General features: G+C 41.7%; 1 protein-coding gene across 1 annotated transcript in view; it reads left to right on the forward strand.

Moving 5' to 3' along the window:
* Window positions 1-1,554: 1,554 nt before the first annotated feature.
* Window positions 1,555-19,704, forward strand: part of LOC129366980 (zeta-sarcoglycan) — a 304,564-nt gene continuing 286,414 nt past the window's right edge. Inside the window, exons 1-2 of the mRNA XM_055041146.1 lie at window positions 1,555-1,629; window positions 3,141-3,195. Coding sequence (XP_054897121.1) covers window positions 3,157-3,195 — 39 coding nt within the window. The 5' untranslated portion in view covers window positions 1,555-1,629; window positions 3,141-3,156. The remainder of the gene's footprint in view (window positions 1,630-3,140; window positions 3,196-19,704) is intronic.

Below are 19,704 nucleotides of genomic sequence, written 5' to 3' on the forward strand. Positions count from 1 at the left end.
GAATAGTTTTTGGAATATGTTCTGCAGAGATGATTCACTGCAGGGCATCCTTTGTCGTAGAGCCCAGCCTTATATTTAGTAAAACTAATCAGTACTACAAACTAAAGTTCAATTAAGACCACAAATTTGCAGAATGGAATCAAAAAAGCATCCTAAATGAAGTTATTTTGAATGTTTCCTTTTTTAACAAGGGATTTACCCAAAGTTAAAATATAATTGTGTTAATATTTTAAATGAGTAATTTACAAAAAGTTATATGTATATGTGTGTATACCGGTTCCCTTCTCACCCACCGCGGGTGGTTCTTATCCTCTGAGCTCGGGTCCTCTACCAGAGGCCTGGGAGCTTGAGGGTCCTGCAGTATCTTGGCTGTGCCAAGGACTGCACATTTCTGGACTGAGATGTCTGATGTTGTTCCTGGGATCTGTTGTAGCCACTGCTCCAGTTTGGGGGTTACTGCCCCGAGGGCCCCGATGACCACAGGCACCACTGTGGTCTTCACCTTCCAGGCCTTCTCCAGTTCTTCCCTGAGGCCCTGGTATTTCTCCAGTTTCTCGTGCTCCTTTTTCCTGATGTTGCAATCGCTTGGTATTGCTACATCTACCACAACCGCTTTCCTCTGATGTTTATCCACTACGACAATGTCTGGTTGGTTCGCCATTACCATTTTGTCTGTCTGGATCTGGAAGTCCCACAGGATCTTAGCTCTGGTGTTCTCTACCACCTTTGGGGGTGTTTCCCACTTTGATCTCGGGGTTTCCAGTCCATATTCTGCACAGATGTTTCTGTACACAATGCCTGCCACTTGGTTATGTCGCTCCATGTATGCTTTCCCTGCCAGTATCTTGCACCCTGCTGTGATGTGCTGGACTGTCTCAGGGCCTCCTTGCACCACCTACACCTTGGGTCTTGTCTGGTGTGGTAGATCTGGGCCTCTATTGCTCTGGGTTTAGGGCCTGTTCCTGGGCGGCCAGGATGAGGGCCTCTGTGCTGTCCTTGAGTCGTATATATATATATATATATATATTTTTTTTTTTTCTTTCCTGTCTGATTTACTCAAACAGGCTTTGGAAAACCAAACAAGACCTGGATGGGTGTCTTAATTCATTCCTAAAGAGTCTAAGCAACGACAAAAGACCTGATTAAAGTGAAGTATAAAATCTGTAACTAACCTCAATCTCTTCTTCTATAAAATGCTTATTTGAAATGGACCGTTCCCTCTCCTCGCAGTGTGTCCTTCCGCCACATTTTCCACTCTCCAGCTCCCTCTCTTGATATTCATTCTGCTTCCTCCTTGCCCACCCCACCCCTCCTCACCACACCTGCTCTCCCCACGCGATGTATATCTTCTGTTTCCTTTGTCAGCATTTACTTCCTCACACACACGCGCGCGCGCGCACACACACTCCCTACGAGTCATTCCCCGCTCCTGTTATTATTATTATTCCTCCTATTGGTCTTATTTTCTCGCCACTGGTATAGTCCAAACATGTCTTTCTCCCTGCGCGCACAACATTCAGCGGGTGCTAAAGGTAACGCATAAGGACCCTTACGGTCGGCTGGCGGCGACACTTTATTACTCAGCGGCAGCGGGGGGGATCAGGACGGTGACGGCAGGACGAAAAATGAGTAAGAAAAGTTTTGCTGCTTCATAAATACGCGAGCAAATAATCGACTCGTTTGCTTCCGTGTCTCCACAAAGTCGCACAGTGACGCGCGCGCGCGCCAAAAGGTGCGTTTGCGATAAATATCGTTCATTTCTTGGGCAGTCATTTGTTTTATTTATTTATTTATTTTTCTAATTTACGCGCACGGGCTTTAAGACGAGCACGCCCAGACTTTCTCCCAACAGTCACTGCATTTAAATCTCTCTTGACTTCAGTGGCAAAGCAGCATTGTCGATTCATCTACTTGATTAGAGCGCTCCCCCTCCCAGTCTCTCTCTCTCTCTTTCTCCCTTTCTCCTTTACGCACACGCGCACGTACACACACACACACCCACACACACACACACACCCACACACACTGATACGTCAGTCATTGAAATAACATAGCCTACAGCAACCTGCCTTGCTTCACTCCTCCCGTCTCCCTACAGCTCTCCACTGTTCAGCATTTCTCCCATCAGGTTTATCCTCTCTCCGCATCTCTCTCTCTCTCTTTCTTCTCTCTCTCTCTTCTCTCCTGTTTCGCGGTGGGGGCAGGTGGAGAGAGGGGGGGAGAGGAGGAGGTAGAGAGCTCATATCTCTGGCGGTTTGCCGCATGGAAGTCGCCCAGGCTAGACTGAATCTTCTCTCTCCCGGACTCGGACTCCGTTGGCCATTCCGCGGCAGCAACAGCGAACCCAACGCCACATGAGTCGGGACACGCGCCGGGATGCAACGGCATCTATCCGCTGACAAACTGTAAAAAAAAAAAAAAAAAAAAAAAAAAAAAAAAGAGAGAGAGAGAGAGCGAGGGAGAGAGACAGAGAGAGAGAACCAGAATCCCGGCATCATTCCAGCAGAGGGAAGGAAGTGGACTGGGGCGCGTTGGGGGAATGTTTCTCACTCAGATGTAACAACCACAGAAAGCAGGGATCGCCAAGTGCGCAAAAGCCGCTTCTTCCCGAGACCATCATTACGCACGGCGCTGCGCTCTCTCTCTCACCTATCCCCTCTCACCCTCCTCGACCCCCAATTATTTTTTTATTTTTTTTATTTTCACGTCTTTTCGTTCCCTCGGTTCACTGCACGGACTGACCGGAGGTTGGATGTACATGTGTGCGCGCGCGGCGGCGGGGACTTCCATGGTGTGAAGTCCACAGATTTTTTTTTCTTTTCTTTTCTTTTTTCTTTTTTTTTTTTGCCAAGCCACCCAACCGGAGGCTCGAAACTGAGAAAATCCGTCGCCCTACTGGAATATTAACAACCCAGTCTTAGCAGCGGCCCAGGGGAGCAGCGGGGAGGGAAGATGTTGCTGCTGCACCAGCAGCACCGGCAGCAGCAGCAGAAGAGTTTGGGACTCTAGAGAGCTTCCCCAACTTTTTTTTTTTTTTTTTTTTTTTTTTTTTTTTGCTTTCTCTCCCCTCCTCTGGCTCCGTTTCTAATCTGTTTTCCTCTGATCATCTTCGCCTTTGGGACTTTCTGTTTGATTTGCAGCTCAACGGAATCAGCCATGGACCGCTCCACGTCTTTGGATATCGAAGCGCTCAAGGTAAGACACTCCCCACCCACCACCACCCTCAATACACACACACACACACACACACACACACACACACACACACCACACACACACACACACACACACACACACACACACACACACACACACACACTCAACCTCTCGGTCTTATGCGTGGGAGTGGGGGGAGGCGCGAAATCACTCCCGCGGAGTGAGGCTGATGTGCCACTCTAGATGGGTGGCATGTTGGGTGAGCGCGACCGATGAGTGACTGATCGGTTGTCTCGGGTGACTGCTTGGATTAATCCGCCGCTGAGTGACTGATGGTGAGTTGGAGCGGGTGGCGGTGGTGGGAGGTGGAGATAGTTGGCCGAGTCTCTGTTTGTTGGACGTGAGATCTTGGAAATATTCAATGTAGGCGAAATCCATATGGATAAAGGAAAGTTGGCAAAGAGAGATTGAGCAGGTTAAGTTTCATAAACGCGCACCGGTTTGGATGTATGGATGACAGTGTTTCCCCCATGTTATCACCTTCATGATCTGTTTTTCTGTGGCGTATCCAAATATTGTACCCAGGGAACAAGCGGGACTTCTTTTTTTTTTTCTTTCTCTTAAAATCAAATAAAAATGGCAACAATCAAAATTTCTCAAGTGACAGTGAAAACGGTGTTTGGTCAAATGTCGTGAGTGTTTTGAATGCTACCATTTAATCTGGCTTAATTTGCGAAAAAAGAAATCACCTGTGGTCCTGTAAATATTACCCCCAGGTTACTATTCAAATTTTAGAAAAAGTTATTATGTCATAGGCCTTTGCTTCCAAATGTTATATATTGTGGCACTTTCAATCAAAAGACAAGTAAATTTAACCCACCATGTCAAGGAGCCTGAGCTAAACTATTGCAATGAGCTCTCAACTTAAACGCCTGTAAATTTCAACTGGCTACATTTTGGCCAAGTTTGCCAGTGAAATTGAAAAATGTCTCTTCAACCAAAGAATTTTAGAAGCGTAAAAACTTGCCCGGCTTTTTCTCAGTAAATGTCACTCAAAATTCTCTCCAGCGTCGTCATGCAGACTAAGTCGTATTTTTATTTTTAAATTACATGCAGGTTCAAAAACAAAAAAGTTCATGATTGTTGCAAAATGACAAGTTCATGCAGAACAGACGCACGTTTCCACGTCTTAAATTTTTCTTTTCACAGCAAAAATCAGTACTTACAGTAGTTGATGTACAGAATAGCTAAAGCACATCCAGGGACGATATCTACTGCTTACTGCCTATTTACTTGACTTTCACATGGCTCAGCACATAGAAACTTACAATGCGACAATCAAGCTTCTGCTCAAACGGGAAAGCATCGTTTGAGCAAAGTGATTTTGTACGTTGTTCAGTGGCGAGTAGAGTAGTCAGCAGCCTTACTTCAAACCAATATTACTCACATAGAAGCAAAAAGTATTGCGAGATGCAAAAAAAGTACATTTAACCGAGTGGGTGGAACGACTCACCATCTTCTGCGTTTGGACTTGGCCTCGACATTGAATATCAATAGAAAACGACACACTCAACCTGCCTGAGCTCATGTTTGTTTATGCGCAGGCTGCGTGAATGTGGTCTGTGAATGTCGGAGGTTCTGTAACCGTCTACAAATTCTCAGCCAATCCATGTTAAACTTTAATGATACAAAAAAAACCCAAACCAATAAAAATTCCTCAACAAACTCCTGAACTCTGTAAGTTAGGATTAAGCATTCCAGAGTATTGCCAATATAACACAGAGATTGGTGGTAAACACCTTTTTTCTGCCTTGAAAGAAACTCTCCACACTTTAAGTTCAGGTCCTCTATCAGAAGCATCGAAAGATCTCAGAAAGATCTTTTCCAGACACTAACATTTCTGTCCAGTAGAGCAAAGTCCATCAATATGATGAAGGTACTCTGTCAGCTTGGGAGCAGCAGCTCTAAATGCTCTGATGGTCTCTGGGACCTCTAAATGCCAGCGATCATCAAATGTTGAAGGGGGTTTTCTCGAGGCATCAGTAGTTTGAGCGTCCTCCGGATGCAACTTCTTCCTCTGGGTTTGCTGCTCTCATCCATTCACTGTATGTTTTGCTCCAGTTGCCCAGTTTTCACTGACAGTGTAAGGACTGTACAGATGGAATCAAATGAAGTTGACTCCGACAACTAAATATATCCATATCATTTTTTTATTCTGTATTAATTTTTAATTTACCTGAAAGTCAATCAGAACCCCCAAATTAATTTATTATGCAACAAAAACAATGTATATTAGCAAGACTCAAAGTTTTGCAGTGTGACAATAAGATTAAAATAGCCTCTTGTGCATGTTGCTGATTCCCGTGATTGTCTGAAATATGCTTACACATATTCGACAGAAACAGTTGTTACGTGGTAATCAAATGCGAGCAACTGAGGGTGGAAACGTGCTGCTGTAGTACTGTGAACCAGTGTTTGAATAAATGAGCAAATAAATGAAATTCCCTGCAGTTTTGACATATTTTTGGGTATTATTTAATGTGTGTGTGTGTGTGGGGGGGTGACCTTTATGCTCTGCCGACAGCAAACTTCAAAATGATTTCGACCATAAACTCCCATATTGTGGATTCAAACGATGAAAATTGGCATTCCAAACTGAAAATGACCTCAACAGTTAGGCGCCGAAGCTGACCCACAGAATTGAGCAAGTGCTGAGCAACTCTTTCTGTGCTTGTGGGCGTGAAATGTTGTTTTTCCTCGCTCTATCTTTAGAAAGTCGAATGCAGAGAAATGTTCAGCTTCAGCCAGGAAAACATCACTTTAAAGAGAATCATTCCAGAGAACTTATGAATAATTATTAGACATGTTTTTGGTTAAGCTGTGAATCCTTCATAAACCAAGAGCGAGAAGTTTACATCATATATCATATCATGTTCAAAGCCACCAGTCACTTTTTATCTTTTCTTTTCACATTTAAATAATGTTTTATACCTACACAACGGTGTAAAAGTGTTCGTAACATCAAAAGCACGCTTAGTATTAGATATTTCGAAAGTGTGCGCCCCTACACACACAGATTTTTACTCTTTCAGTATTTGGAAGCGTGGCCAGCTTTGAATTTATAGCTTCATTCATTCCTCAGCTGCCGTTGTAGAACTACAACCGTGGTAAACTACAGCGCAGAAAATCCATGTCATAATTTCAAAACTCCTCCCTCTGTACCTTGAGTTGAAATTTTACTGGACAAATTGAGCTCAATGGGAGAAATCCCATACAGGGACCTAAGGGAGATGAGAATTGAACAGATCTGTGTAGAAAGGCAATGGACAGGCAATCAATTAAACTAGATTGAATCCTGCATGTATTAAAATCATGTCATCATTTTTGTCTTAATCATATGCAACAAATTTAATATTCAAAAAAATAAATCTGCTCAGAAAAGTCCTTAACATGCAGTCTTCTTGAAGTGCATGCGAGGTGCATTATGTCACTGTAATGAGCTGAGTGTCAGTGGGATCTTTTTTTTTAAGCAGAGAAATGTTGAGAAGACACAAATCCTGGATTGAGCTAAATTGCAACGGTTGCCTCCATGTAACTCCCAAGTGATGGTCTGTAATCAAATCCCGGCCCTGGCTGGTATCAGTGCGCCACTCTGCACATTAAGTTGATAAGATTTTCACTCTCTGCTGGCCGTCCATCTTTTCATCTGCTCACCTGCCAGATGTTTTCTGGGCAGCGGTGAGAAACCCCCGCAGGTTCCAGCGCGTCGGCCATGGGCGCCCTCAGGGTAAACACGTACTGTGCCCTCTTCTGTTCCTTTATTTGTACAGCAGTGTGTATGCGTGTGTGAGTTTGTTAGTCTTGGTGTGGACATGCTTGTCTATACAGTGGTGAGACCAAACTGCTGCCTGGGAAAGAAAATCCTTTCAAATACAGTTAACTGGGTGTGTGTGTGCGTGTGTGTGTGTGTGTGTGTGTGTATGTAGGAGTGCACACTTTCAAGCTTCCTGGATTTTAAGACACTGACTATAAATTAAATTGACATTTATACACTCTAGTCCAATTTATTGAAAGATCTCTTTTTTCTTTTTTTTTTTAAATTTCCGAGTGTACGTGTAGGATCTGGACACATACACTCCATCTTTTAACACTCGTCTCTGAGAACAATCCCATAATGAAAAACAGAAGAGGACGGCATTTAGACAGCAGCAAACAATGGCCAAATATTGCTGTGCAACGGTGCGTGTTTGTCTTGGTTTGACCAGGACCGTGTGCTTGTAAATCAGTGCAGGTTTCAATATCAATGGAGCAGTTTAAGTGCTATTGATCTTTAGTAATAGCTGTGCTATAAATTCTATGCAGAATAATAAAGGCGGTGAATTTGACCCTCTAGATCGGAGGCTCCTGACTTGAAACGGTGGCATTTTAAATTGCAGTTTAACTTTGCTGGCGTTACTGAAAGTATGAACTTCAACGTAATAAGATGGAATCAGACGAATTGGTTTTGAAGTTACAGTCACAAAGCGGCACGCAAATACGCATTTATGAGCAGCTTTTAACCTGTATGTTTTTAACATACTTGCTAAAAGGGTCACCGCATCTTGGCAGTATGATACGACACGGGTTATCTGTGAAAACAACCAATCAGAGTCAGGAGGAGGGTCTTAGCGCTGTCAATTAAGCTCATGCTTAATGTGCTAATGGCAGAGAAACAACTTATCGATCCAGGAAAACTAAGTCCGCCGTCATTGGTGAGCAGCGCATACACCAGGGTGACTGACGGCACTCAGACTCTCTTCCTGTCTATTTTTGGTTGTTTCTGATTGAGCTCTGTAGGTATGTAGTTAGCACTAAGAGATCATCTGTCTCATGCTGACGCTGTGACAGTTTTAACAAATATGTAAGAGATATATGTTTTTTGTAAAAGTTACAAAAAACATATATCTTTATGTTTTTTGCTTAAATGTACCAAAAACAGGAAAATAGAGCCAGTCCTGAAGTCCTTCCACTGCCTCCCTGTAGTTCAAAGAATAAAATTTATATCTGTTTGTAAATCACTGAACGGCTCAGCGCCAAAATATATTTAAGACAACGCACTTCCGGACCTCTCAGGTCTTCTGGTTCTGGTTCTGCTCTGCATCCCTAGAATCAGAACCAAACATGGAGAAGTGGCAGTCAGCTTCTATGCAGCACAAATCTGGAACAAACTTCCACAAAACTTCAAATTTGGCAAAACACTAAATCAAGATAGAAAAAAAACAAAACAACAAAAACCACACCTGTTTAGATCTGCCTTGATTAAAGACCGGAACTCTGATCAATATATCTGATGTGCTTTATGATTTGATGATGGCTCTTGACAAAATGTTTATTGCTTGTTTCATAATTGGTTACAGTATTATGTGTCTACGGTATAAATCACTGTGATTGTTGCTGCTGAAATGTGCTATGCAAACAAACTTGACTTGACTTAAGCTTATGGAAAATAACAGGCTGATTGAATTACAACTCCAACCAATCAATGCTAAAGACTTACAGCAGAAGCTCTGAATCATAAGCCAACTGCAGCTTCTAAGCCTGATTTATATCAGTTCCTGCAAAAATACAGGCCAACTCGTTCGAATGAAGCACGAGTGTGAATTGATGGTTAGTTGCCGATCGTGGCAGCTGACAAAATATTCTCACCTGGAGCTCCGGACTGAGCCCAGTCTTTGGTGGGAGTTTTTTCTTCTTCTTCTTCTTCTTCTTCTTCCCACCCTGGTTTCATTCAACTCCATTTGGTAACCACCCCGTGCAGTCATAGTTTTGCATTTCTGGCCACTGAGCAGCTCAATTTGAGCAATTGGGGGTTCAGTGCCTTTTCCAAGGGCACTTCAAAAGTAGCTGCTGAGGGACGGGAGAGCATTACTCATTCATTTAAGCCAGCCAAACCCGCCCCCGTCCCTCCGCCGCCCCTCCTTCAGAAGCTTGCTGCTCTAACCTTCAGGCAAGCACAATTTGTCATTTTGTGTATCATCGCTTTCGTTAACTCTGGTAAAAGCATAAAAAAATAAAAATAAAAAAGCAGGAAAGAAACCAACAGAAAAAAAGAAACATGTGACGTGATAACTTAATGCGTTGCGATGTGGAATACATTATGTTGTGCTGACAGTCACGTTTGCTGAAGCTGTCACCGTGACAGCTGCAAAACCTGAAAAGTGTCCGCCTCGCTTCCAAATGGAGTCGACGCTTCGCCACGCCGCAGGCTTCGCAAACGTTTGCACGTCTGCAGATTTCACTTTTGAATCCATAACAGATGCGCCGCGGCGCATTAGGATAACTGAGCGCGGCACTGAATTAATGTCAGCGTCCTCCCCAGTTGCCAAATGAAAGTATTGATAGCCGCATGTGAATTTGTCGACATGGCAGTTTCTCAATCTGTGGGATGGGACCACACAGCGCTGACATATTGATATACGTCCCATGTCTATATTTCTTACTTATGTATGGAAAATGAATACCATTACGTGGGAATATAGACCTGGGATTCAACAGTCTGTCATCTCAAGGCAACCCATTTAAGAAAGTGAATCTGGATATTGCCAACTTTTCGACCGATTCATCAAGATTTCCTTCTAGTTCACAAGTCCCTGCTAACAACTCTATTCAAGTTCATTTGGAACCATTAGTTGGTTCACCGTAGTTGATCGACTCCAAAGTTGTCTGAAGACTTCGTTTTCCAACCCACATTGCCAGAAAAGTCGCTACCCGGTTGGCTTATTGAGGATGCTATCGCTGCATTTGATTGGTCAGCGCACTCACATGACTGGATCCCCGTAGAGAACCAGTTGTGTGTTCTCAAGAGGAAGGTGGGACACTCTGGCCCAAGCACCGCAGGTGAGCCGCAGGCTGCTATTAAAGCAACAGATACAGCAATCCACACACAAACAACCTCGACTGGGAGTCGAGTGCATGTGGCCAATATTTCTGCATTAAGTCTGTGTTGTCATTGGTTACATGTAGCATTCAGATTTTCTCATTAAGTGGGCTTCTATGAGTTGTAGGTCATAATCACGCTAATTCGATTTATGCAAAGGATGGTTTTCAGTGTGTGCTGAATTGCAGGACTTTTCGATTATATCCTCATTCATTGAGATGCACCTGTCAGTTTTTGTAGGCTGAAGAAGTGCGTTCTCGTCCTCTCGTTAGGCTCTTCTCTATCGGCTAAAAAAAAAAAACTTTAACAAGAACAAAGGAAAAGCGTTGATGTCTCTTCACTGTTACAAATGTGATGATGTATTTTACAACTTCCTCGAGACATTTTGAGCTTTCGGTTGCTACGTTGTGCTGTCATATTTTCCCTATATTTACACAGTTTTTCGCTGTTTGCACTGTTAGGATTCATGTAAACACCCACTCCGATAAACAAAAGCATTACACGCAGCTCGGGGCGTGAGAAGATGGTGTTTACGGTAATTTGGCAAGTCCAGTAGTCAGTGTAACAGTTATTTACCTCTTCTTGCAGAAAGACCATTTCCACTACTCACTAGTGTTCATAATGTATGCATCTGACATTTTTCTCTTCCCCCAGTAACATGGAAAACAAACTGAGACCAAAAATACTTTACTGTTTTTGTGTGTGTGTTTTTATGTGGATCCAATTTTCTGAGTTCTTCTAAATAAAAAAAAAACAAAACAAAATAACAGCATTTAAAGGTTTAACAGCTTCAGGGCTCCTGTTGGCCTTCTAAAGGTTAACTTTCAGCATTTAAACTCTCCGTGCGCACACATATTCATCTTTGGGGTGGTGGGGAGCAGAAATTAGTTTCTGTTGTGCTTGCTGAGCAGCTGAGCATAGTAATCCAGTGTGTTGAAGCCTCAGACTCTAATATTGCTTCCAGTCGTGTGTGCACGCCGGTTTGTCCACATATTAACGCCCCACCACTTTACTTAATGAGATGACTAAAAGTAAACTTTACCACACATTGTCTCTGTGTGTGTGTGTGTGTGTTTTTTTAAGCTCACATTTGTAATTATATCCCTGCGTGCTAACAGGGTCTTTTCATGAGTTCACAATAACACTGACAAAAAAGTGGAATACTGTAATGTGGGACAGTGTCAACCCCCAAAAAGCCATCTTTTAACTGCTATTTGAAAAAACCAACAACTACAAATGCATTGTGTTGAAGTGGTGAGAAGCGCTTAATCTCCACATATTGTGAATGTTTTGGAAGCAAATCCGCTAATCAGGACGATCCTAAACAAAGGTGATAAAAATGATCAACAGAAGCAATTAAAGCTGCTTTGATCTGATTGTTATCTGAGTTTTTAATGTTTCTGAGAAGTCACAGATTTAGCTTCTTTAGACGTGGCTTTAAAGTCCGCTGAGCTTGTAATACACAGGAGTAATGTCTATTTAAAAAAATATGCGGACATTTTGGTCAGTAGACTTTACTTGTGGGTGTCTGCCTTAAAAAGTTAAACAAGATTTGGTTTATAAACTGCTTCAGTATGGCAAAAATAAGCCTTTGGTCTTATTATGTTTCTTATTTTATAATAATAAAAAAGAATGATAAATCATTGAAGAAAACATTAGGACACAGAGTGATGTGCAGCTCTAGTTGTCACAAGTTCCTCGGACTTTAAATGACTTAAAAAAGCAAAAACAAAACTACAATAAAATCCACGAAATTCTGTTGTTGTAACAACAAAAAAAACAACAACAACAAAAAAGTGAGACAGTTCAAGAGGCAAAAAATGTCTTCTTGGCTGTATTTGCTTCCTGAGGTGCACATTGAGGGTGGTTTTTAACAAAATGAAGTTCTCCATGTGTAATATTGCCACAGTTGATGCTTCAGCAAAGGAAGCGCTGAGGCACACTGCCAGCTCTGACAAAAGAGCAGCATTTACCTCGTGGATGGAGGATGTGGTGAGTCATTTAGAGGAATTCACACGATGACATTCTGAATGCATCTGCTGCAGTGTGATGCTGACAGCTATTGAATACTTAATACTGTGAACCAGTGAGCTGGACCAGAACTGTACAGAACCCGCAATAGTCCCCCGCCCTCCACTCCACGTGAAAAGCCAGTGCTGGAGTCACACTGTATAAAAACCTGCTAAGATTGTTAGCCTACATGCCATCTATTACCCTAATTAGTCCAACTTGACAGATTTTAGGGGTCAAACCCAAGGTTAATGAGTTTTTTGCCAAATAGGGAAAATTTAATTTACTTTAGAATTACTGATCCTGCCAAGCCAGTGTTTCACAAGAACCTAATAAATGTTCGCAGTTAAGCTCTCAGTTCTCCTAAGTAAACGGCGTCGCAAACTAAAGCGCACTCTGCATAAAATTACACGCCAGACAATGACTAGACTCAGGTAAAGTTTACTTAAGCATTTAAATTGGTTCGGGGACTCCGAGTGACAAATAGTGCTACAAAAGCAACTTTTTTTTTTTTTTCTTAACCCAGAGGGAAGAAATTATTGACAAGAAAAGGTGTGCAGATGCACTGCTCCCGAGCAGATACCTGGGGAAGCGAAGGCGCAGAGAAATGCAGAGGTGCTCAGTAAGCCGAGGGGGAAGAAAAAAAAAATGATGGAGTTCAACTCGGCTCTGGGGATTCTCGAAGGTCCACATCGCCACACAGTTGTAATTACACACACACCCACACACATGGGCATGCATGCGGGTACGCCCACAAAACTGCAGCCCATCAGCTCCTGCCAAGCATAGCCGGCAGTGGAGAGATTTGTTTACACATTTTCATATATCCTTGAATACAAAAGAAAATGTGGCAGCGCAAAACCGCCGATGTGTTTTTCTCAGCGGTATTAACTTTGACATTTGGCCTCAGATCGCCACTCGTGACAATAATCCGGCAAACTCGACGTCTGTGGCTATGGAACCCCGGCGCTCCCCAATGAGCGATCAGTTTTAACAATGACTGATGCTTCCTCGTGTTACCTGCCACTCAGCCTTTCAACTATAAGCCTCGGGTTGGGTGTGTGTGTGTGTGTGTGTGTGTGTGTGTGGGTGTATGTGGGGGTGTGTGTGTGTGTGTGTAGCGAAGGCTGTGTTTCTACTCGTAGTCTGTCTCCGGTCGCAGAAGGGAATACTTCGGTCCACTTTATGTTCCGTTCCTGCAACTGCGTCGTCCTTCACGCGCCGAAACGGTTTCGATTTTTGACGTCTGGAAAACGCGCAGCCTCGCGAGCTTAATCCATGCACGGGCGCGAGGCCCAAGGCGTATACCGTAGCTGAAAGTTGGCAACACATTGCTGAAGACGCATTAGAGCGTGATGATGTCACAGAACATGCTTCATTTGCCGTATTTTCACACAATCATTCATCTTCCTGTTATCTGCACTGCGCTCTGTTCTGAGGCTGTCACAAAGTAAAGGCGGTGGATGTCTCTTTCGGTACGGCAGTGACCTTGGACTGCACGTTTTCTCGTGTCCTTTTGTTTTGTGCAAGAGCAAAACTTAGTACTAAACAAAGTAAACATTTTGTTTAGCATTTAAGGTAAATGTGGTGGAATTTTACTCAATGGTTCCCTGATTAACAAATAAACTTTCAACCATGCTACAGCTGCAAATCTTACTTCTTCATTGCCATTTTGTATATCGAGTAATTTTCAAAAAAAATTGTTTTTGCAAGGTGTGAACATTAATTTTCAGATCTTCCTTCTGAACCCTCACGGATTTATTGTTAACACGACTGTCCTTTGACCTGAGCCATGCTGTTGTCTCCCTGGCCGCACGTCTGTGATGACCTGAGTACAAAACAATTCTGGATATGGCAAAACGCGTAGAGCAAAAACCAACAATGAAATTGTGAAAACACTGACGCAAATGGAAAAATAAAACCAAAAAGACCCAACAATTTTGATGAAATGCTTTACATTTATTGTCTGTGTCCCTTTGTCCACACGTTATTAGAGGGTGCTGCTGAGTGCGGCCAGACATGGATCTCATGTTCATTACAGGTCTCAGTCATTTAATTCCCCCCTACCCCCCCCCCCCACCCCCCCCCACACACACACACACTCCCCCCTCTGCTCTAATTGCCATTATCATCTGGAGATTATTGCAATATGACTCACTTTGTCAACACCGGTTTTCTTCCAAATTGAATTATGCGACAATGACAAGGTAATCAAGATCTGGTAATTGTTCCCTGATCCTGCTATGGCAAGGTAATAATCACCTGTGTTTTTTTATTTTATTTTTTATTTATTTTTTTGTCAGATACACCAATCACTGCCTTTTATCTGCGGCTGCAGATTGAACACAGAAGCTGATTCCGCTGTCTGTGCCTCTGATTATAATTAAAAGTGACTATTTTTCGCCAACTGGGGCACATTTGGCTTTATTGTGCTTATTGTTCACTGTCAATTTACTGAAATGAAGTTGTATTCTCTATGTCGTGTGCCTTCCGGAAGCCTACATGCTCCTGCATGCACCGTGTATTTTACCTGTGACAAAGAAATCTTTTCAAGGAAGCTGAAAGTCTTGGGTGTTGAATTGCACCGCAATCTTTTTATCCCAAAGCTTATTTTATCCTATTTTATTTTTTTTTTGTTATATTTCTGCAGCAGGTCAGCTGTAATGTGCCCCAGCCTGAATATCCTTTCATGAGTCCATGCAGACGACAATGAAATGACAGGCTACTATTCATCTTTCCAGACGCAGTCTTGTTCTGCCTGCTGGCTCCCAAAGCGCAGATGTGGCTTCAGTGGCTGACACGAGTTTCACTCCAAATATGAGTTTAATCCAGTATGAAAAGCACAAAGATCCTTAACCGTGAAGATTGCCGTTACTGAAACAAAGCAAGTCTCACTTAATCTGATGAAATCATTATTTCAATTGTTCTTAAGACACAGCCCAGGTTAAATTACGACCAGCATCAGACACAAAGTGCAATATTTTGTCATGGCCACAGAAATTAGTGTAGACTAAACTATTATTTCAGTTTCTTTCAAATTTCTCATCGTTTATTAATCTCTGAAATGAACACTGGTGCACTACAGTACCAGTGTCCATTCCTGCTACTAAAATACCATTATAGTACCATTATGTACATAATGTACTATGTACATAGTGTACAAAGTACACTATGCACCAGTGTATTATAGTTTACACTGGTACATTCAGCTGAGTCTTTATGTCGGTGAACATAATGACTCAGCTTTCCAACAACAATTGGTCAGCTAGGCTTAAGTATCTCATATTCTTATCATAAGAAGGTACACCATGTTGTTTTATTAGCTAGACTTTGCTTTAAACTCAGTGTGAGGCGTGAAAGCGCACGCGGCCAGAACACAATTGACATGCAGAAATACTGTCAGTTTTTAGACAGCGGTCTCAAGTAAACGACGGCCTGTTGTTTGTCGAATGCAAACAATTTTACTCTGTGTTGTGTTCCTTGAGGAAAAAGCCCATTAGACTAGATGAAAAGGCTTCAGACTCCATAGTTTAATCTATCAAAAGGCACTCTTTCAGCATAGTGTTTACCATAACCAGCTAATTAAAACTTGATTGTTTGTGTCAACCCTTATTGTTTACTACTATTCTCCCCATCTAGTGTCCAGTGGCCTGCAGTCAGAGTCAGGACTGTCTACCAAGAAGTGATTCAAAATCAACTTTTGCTTACATAGATTTTCTTTTCCTATGTTTCTTTTTTTTTTTTACACTGCATAGGCACTGAATCACTTAATGCAGACCAAAAACTGTAGAGTTAAGTATAGTTCAAAAGAAACAACTCAACATTGCCCTCTTCTGGTCAGGAGGTCAACTGGCTGGATAAGCAAATCAACCCGTTGTTTTGTCAGTGTGATAGCAATTCATGATAAACACGTGGAAACTGATGAAGCACATTTAATCATCCAGCCAGGCAACTTTTTGTGTAGCTTTTTGGGTTCATATACATTCCCTATGCATTGCATTTAGTTACAAAGCTGACTAGATGGCAAAGTGATTGACATACAGCACTTGACATACAGCACTGGAATATTTTATTTATTTTCACTTGAAAAAAGCTGGGAAACATTTGCATCTTAATTTACTAAGAAGGAACATTAAATAATAGGCCTTACAAAAAGTCTATTATTTAATTTTAATACAGGTCTTTTAATTAAGGCCTGTTTTTGTTGACTTTGTTGAAGAAAATGCTTTTTTACAGCGATGGACATGGTGAAATGTCTGGACAACTGCAGGCTGATTTGTGCCATTAATTGAATTCCCTGGTCATTATAACTGATGTCCAGCAGATAAATATGTAGATGGCATCAGTTAATAAGTGACTGGCTTTGCATGCTATCCACCCGTCTTACTTCCTTATCTATCTTTTGCAAGGCCGTGTTTATATTTCGATAAAGCAATGTATCTTGAGAGAACGCGCTTATTTTCATATCACTGTGATTCTGGCCATATAATGATGTTTTATTCATGACACATATTTGAGACGGATATATATCTTGTGGAATAAGGACAAACAATTAAGATGCTTTATGAGACACTTTATGACAATTTGTTTCTGTTTTCCTGCTGTTACTCATTATGAAATAAGTTTATTTGAAGAAAAAGCCTCTTTGTTCTTTTTAAATTTAAAATATTTTTGATACCAGGCTATTATTATAATGAGCAATGGCTTTTTTTTTTTTGATCATTAGCATGGATGAACAGTGTCACATAAAAAAACCATAAAATAGGACATTAGCAGTCAGGTAGTATACCAATTGGGTAGAGGCCAGGGTGTAGTTTATACCGTTGATAATTTTACTTATTAGTCTGACTTCCGACCGATTTGATGTAATTCCCATCAGCATGTTGACAGTTTGAGCTCATAGAGCAGGTTTTGTTTTCCAGCCTATAGGTATCTTGTTTTCTTTTACTGATCCAAACATTGTTACCTGGGAGACAATGCCTCATAATTTGTTGTGTAAATTTTAATAGCTTTATGGCTCTTAAATTCTGACACTTAGACAGCAATACAATCCTCTTAAAGGAGCGGTACTATGTATTTTCCAGGCACATGGTGCCATTTTATGGTGAAATCAAGAAAACTTTGTTAGGAGAAATTTGATTCCACACTTTGACGCCTTGAAATTGGCGTCTACCTCTTTACGAAGCTCCTACTCTTCGGGAGAGTCAGCGGTCGTCCATTATGCTGTTCACAGCTGTTCTTATAACTGAGAGATCGTTTATATGAAAAGCTCTCAGCAGATCTGCAGTTCCACCAGGTGTTTGCTAATTGCTGCTGCCACTAGTCTGTAGGAACCAACCTCAGTGAGGCAGAAGTTTGGTCGGAGACTGCAGCTCAGTAGGAACTTAATGGAAATGAGCGTTACTTTGTAGAAGCAAGCATTTAGGCACCCCCGAATAGTTGCCTTGGAAGACTCAAGGATTTCTCAAATATGTTTTTTTTGATGAGGGAATGACATTATAACATGACATAAAGCTCAAGAAAGATTATTTTACACAATACCCCCTCTTTAAAGGGTCTGTATTAAAGGCGCTCATTTTATTCCATTTCATGACAGAACTACAAATAAGATACCAGAATAGATGTATAATTTTCTGTCATAAACTGACATGTGTTGCATATCGTGATGAATGCTGCGTGCGGCCTTACACCACATGGTACGGTCCAATGAAAGTATGCTTTCAGAAGGTGAGGATTAGCCAGTGGAGCTAGCATACGACACACCAGGAATCCTGATTGGAAATAAACACGTCAGCACTGGTGACAGACAAAGACGGCTTAACTGACTCCGCAACGGTGGTCCGTTTAGGTGTCTCACCAGGCTTGGTTAGCATCTTTTACAGTATTCCATCAGCTGCAGAGTACATTTATCTCTTCGCTGTATCTGTCTCCCTGTCCCTCAGCCCCTTGACAAGTAAATCATCTCTTCACCTGCTGTGACAGCGCACTCCTAAAGTCTGTCATATCTGCAGGCCAACGTGGGCCACACACATGCAAAGCGCACTCTGCGCACCGACACGCACTCACACATGCGCGTGTGCAAACAAACGCATTTCCTCAGAGGGGATTTGCCCACTCAAGGACAGAGGTGACATCTCATCATGAGCCAAATGAACCAAGAGTGGCAAGGAGAGGAGAAGGGAAGGAAGAGAGATGGAGGGATGGATGGAGCGGAACAACAGAGCAATATGTAGGAGGCTGAGAGGAGCTATAAACCAGCCAGACGACTGCTGCTAGGAGTCAGAAGCTTGGAGCTGAAATTATATTAGTACTTTTGTTTGGAAATAATAGGTGCTGAGGATAATGACACACCGAGTGTGTGATCTATAGGTGAACTGCAAAGCTTTCGCAGATGTCTGCGTTTAGAGATGGGTGCTCTAATGAAGAAGTCATCCAACTAGTGGTAACAAGATGTCAAAATGGCAAAACAAAACAATGTAGTTTTGGCTCATCGTCTCAGAGAGTTATGTAAACAACAAAGCAAACTGAACCACTATTAAATTGCTCTTACGGTAGAATTTGGGGTTCTTGGTTTAAAAAAAAAATAACTGTGAAAGAGTAAGAGATAGAATACAGATTATTCGTCGGCCTGCTACAGTCTGAAAATGCAGGTCGGTTCTTTTAAGAGATCTGGAGTGCATTTGTTCACTTCTTTCTTAAAAATACTTGGGACTGATCAAACTTAAACTCTAGAAGTTGACATCGAGCAAAAATTTCTACATAAGTTGGGATTAAAAAGAAAAACACGTGAAAAGAGAAAAATTTTAATGCAGTTTTTTTATTTTTTATACAGAGTCTGTTTAAAATGAAACAAGCTAAAACAATACAACACATAGGCTAGTCAAACATAGGCGGGTTTATTATACACTTACTTTTGATTCTTCAATACACAGTTTGTGAAACAACCATCCTGAAGCTACGGTCACATAAGTTCAATACGGTGTCATTCAGATATCAAAATGAATAAATCCAGGGGTTTTGTGGATCATTAAGTTGTGTCAAGTCTTTGATGTATGTGTGTCCCTTTGAATTTGCTCCGAATTTGAACAGTGTGTGTCTGTTTGCTGTGGGTTTTTTTTTTTCTGTATCTGAGAATGAAATTTCAGTGATCTAATGAATGGGCAGACAGTTTTTTGTTTTTTTTACGCAATTAATCAGGAACTGAGTCATGCTGAGTTTCAAGCATTTGGCATCCTGAAGCGAGTAAAGCGTCTGTGTCACTGCGGAAACATAAAATCTATGGTATTTTTGGTCTAATTTCTAGTGCAAACATCGTAGAACACCTGCAAAAAGCCAAAACTAACTTGCAAGTAGCTTTCCAGGAAGACACAGGAGCTTGTTTGAAGTAAATAATTCCTTAACACAGATTTAAATAGTAATAGTAATAATTTTAACTTATGAAAAGATATTTGCCATGTTATAAGTGAAATAATCTGCAAGTGGAACACGTACGTTTTTAAAAATCAACGCTAAGAAATAATTTACCTAAACCAAGCTCATTGCAAGTGAGATATTTGCACTAGAAACTAGAGCAAAACTACTTTGTAAAAGTTTTTGCAGTGTAAATCATTGAGTGACAATAA

Source organism: Poeciliopsis prolifica, unplaced genomic scaffold (assembly GCF_027474105.1).
Source record: "Poeciliopsis prolifica strain line A6 unplaced genomic scaffold, Auburn_PproV2 SCAFFOLD016, whole genome shotgun sequence".
NCBI lineage: Eukaryota > Metazoa > Chordata > Actinopteri > Cyprinodontiformes > Poeciliidae > Poeciliopsis > Poeciliopsis prolifica.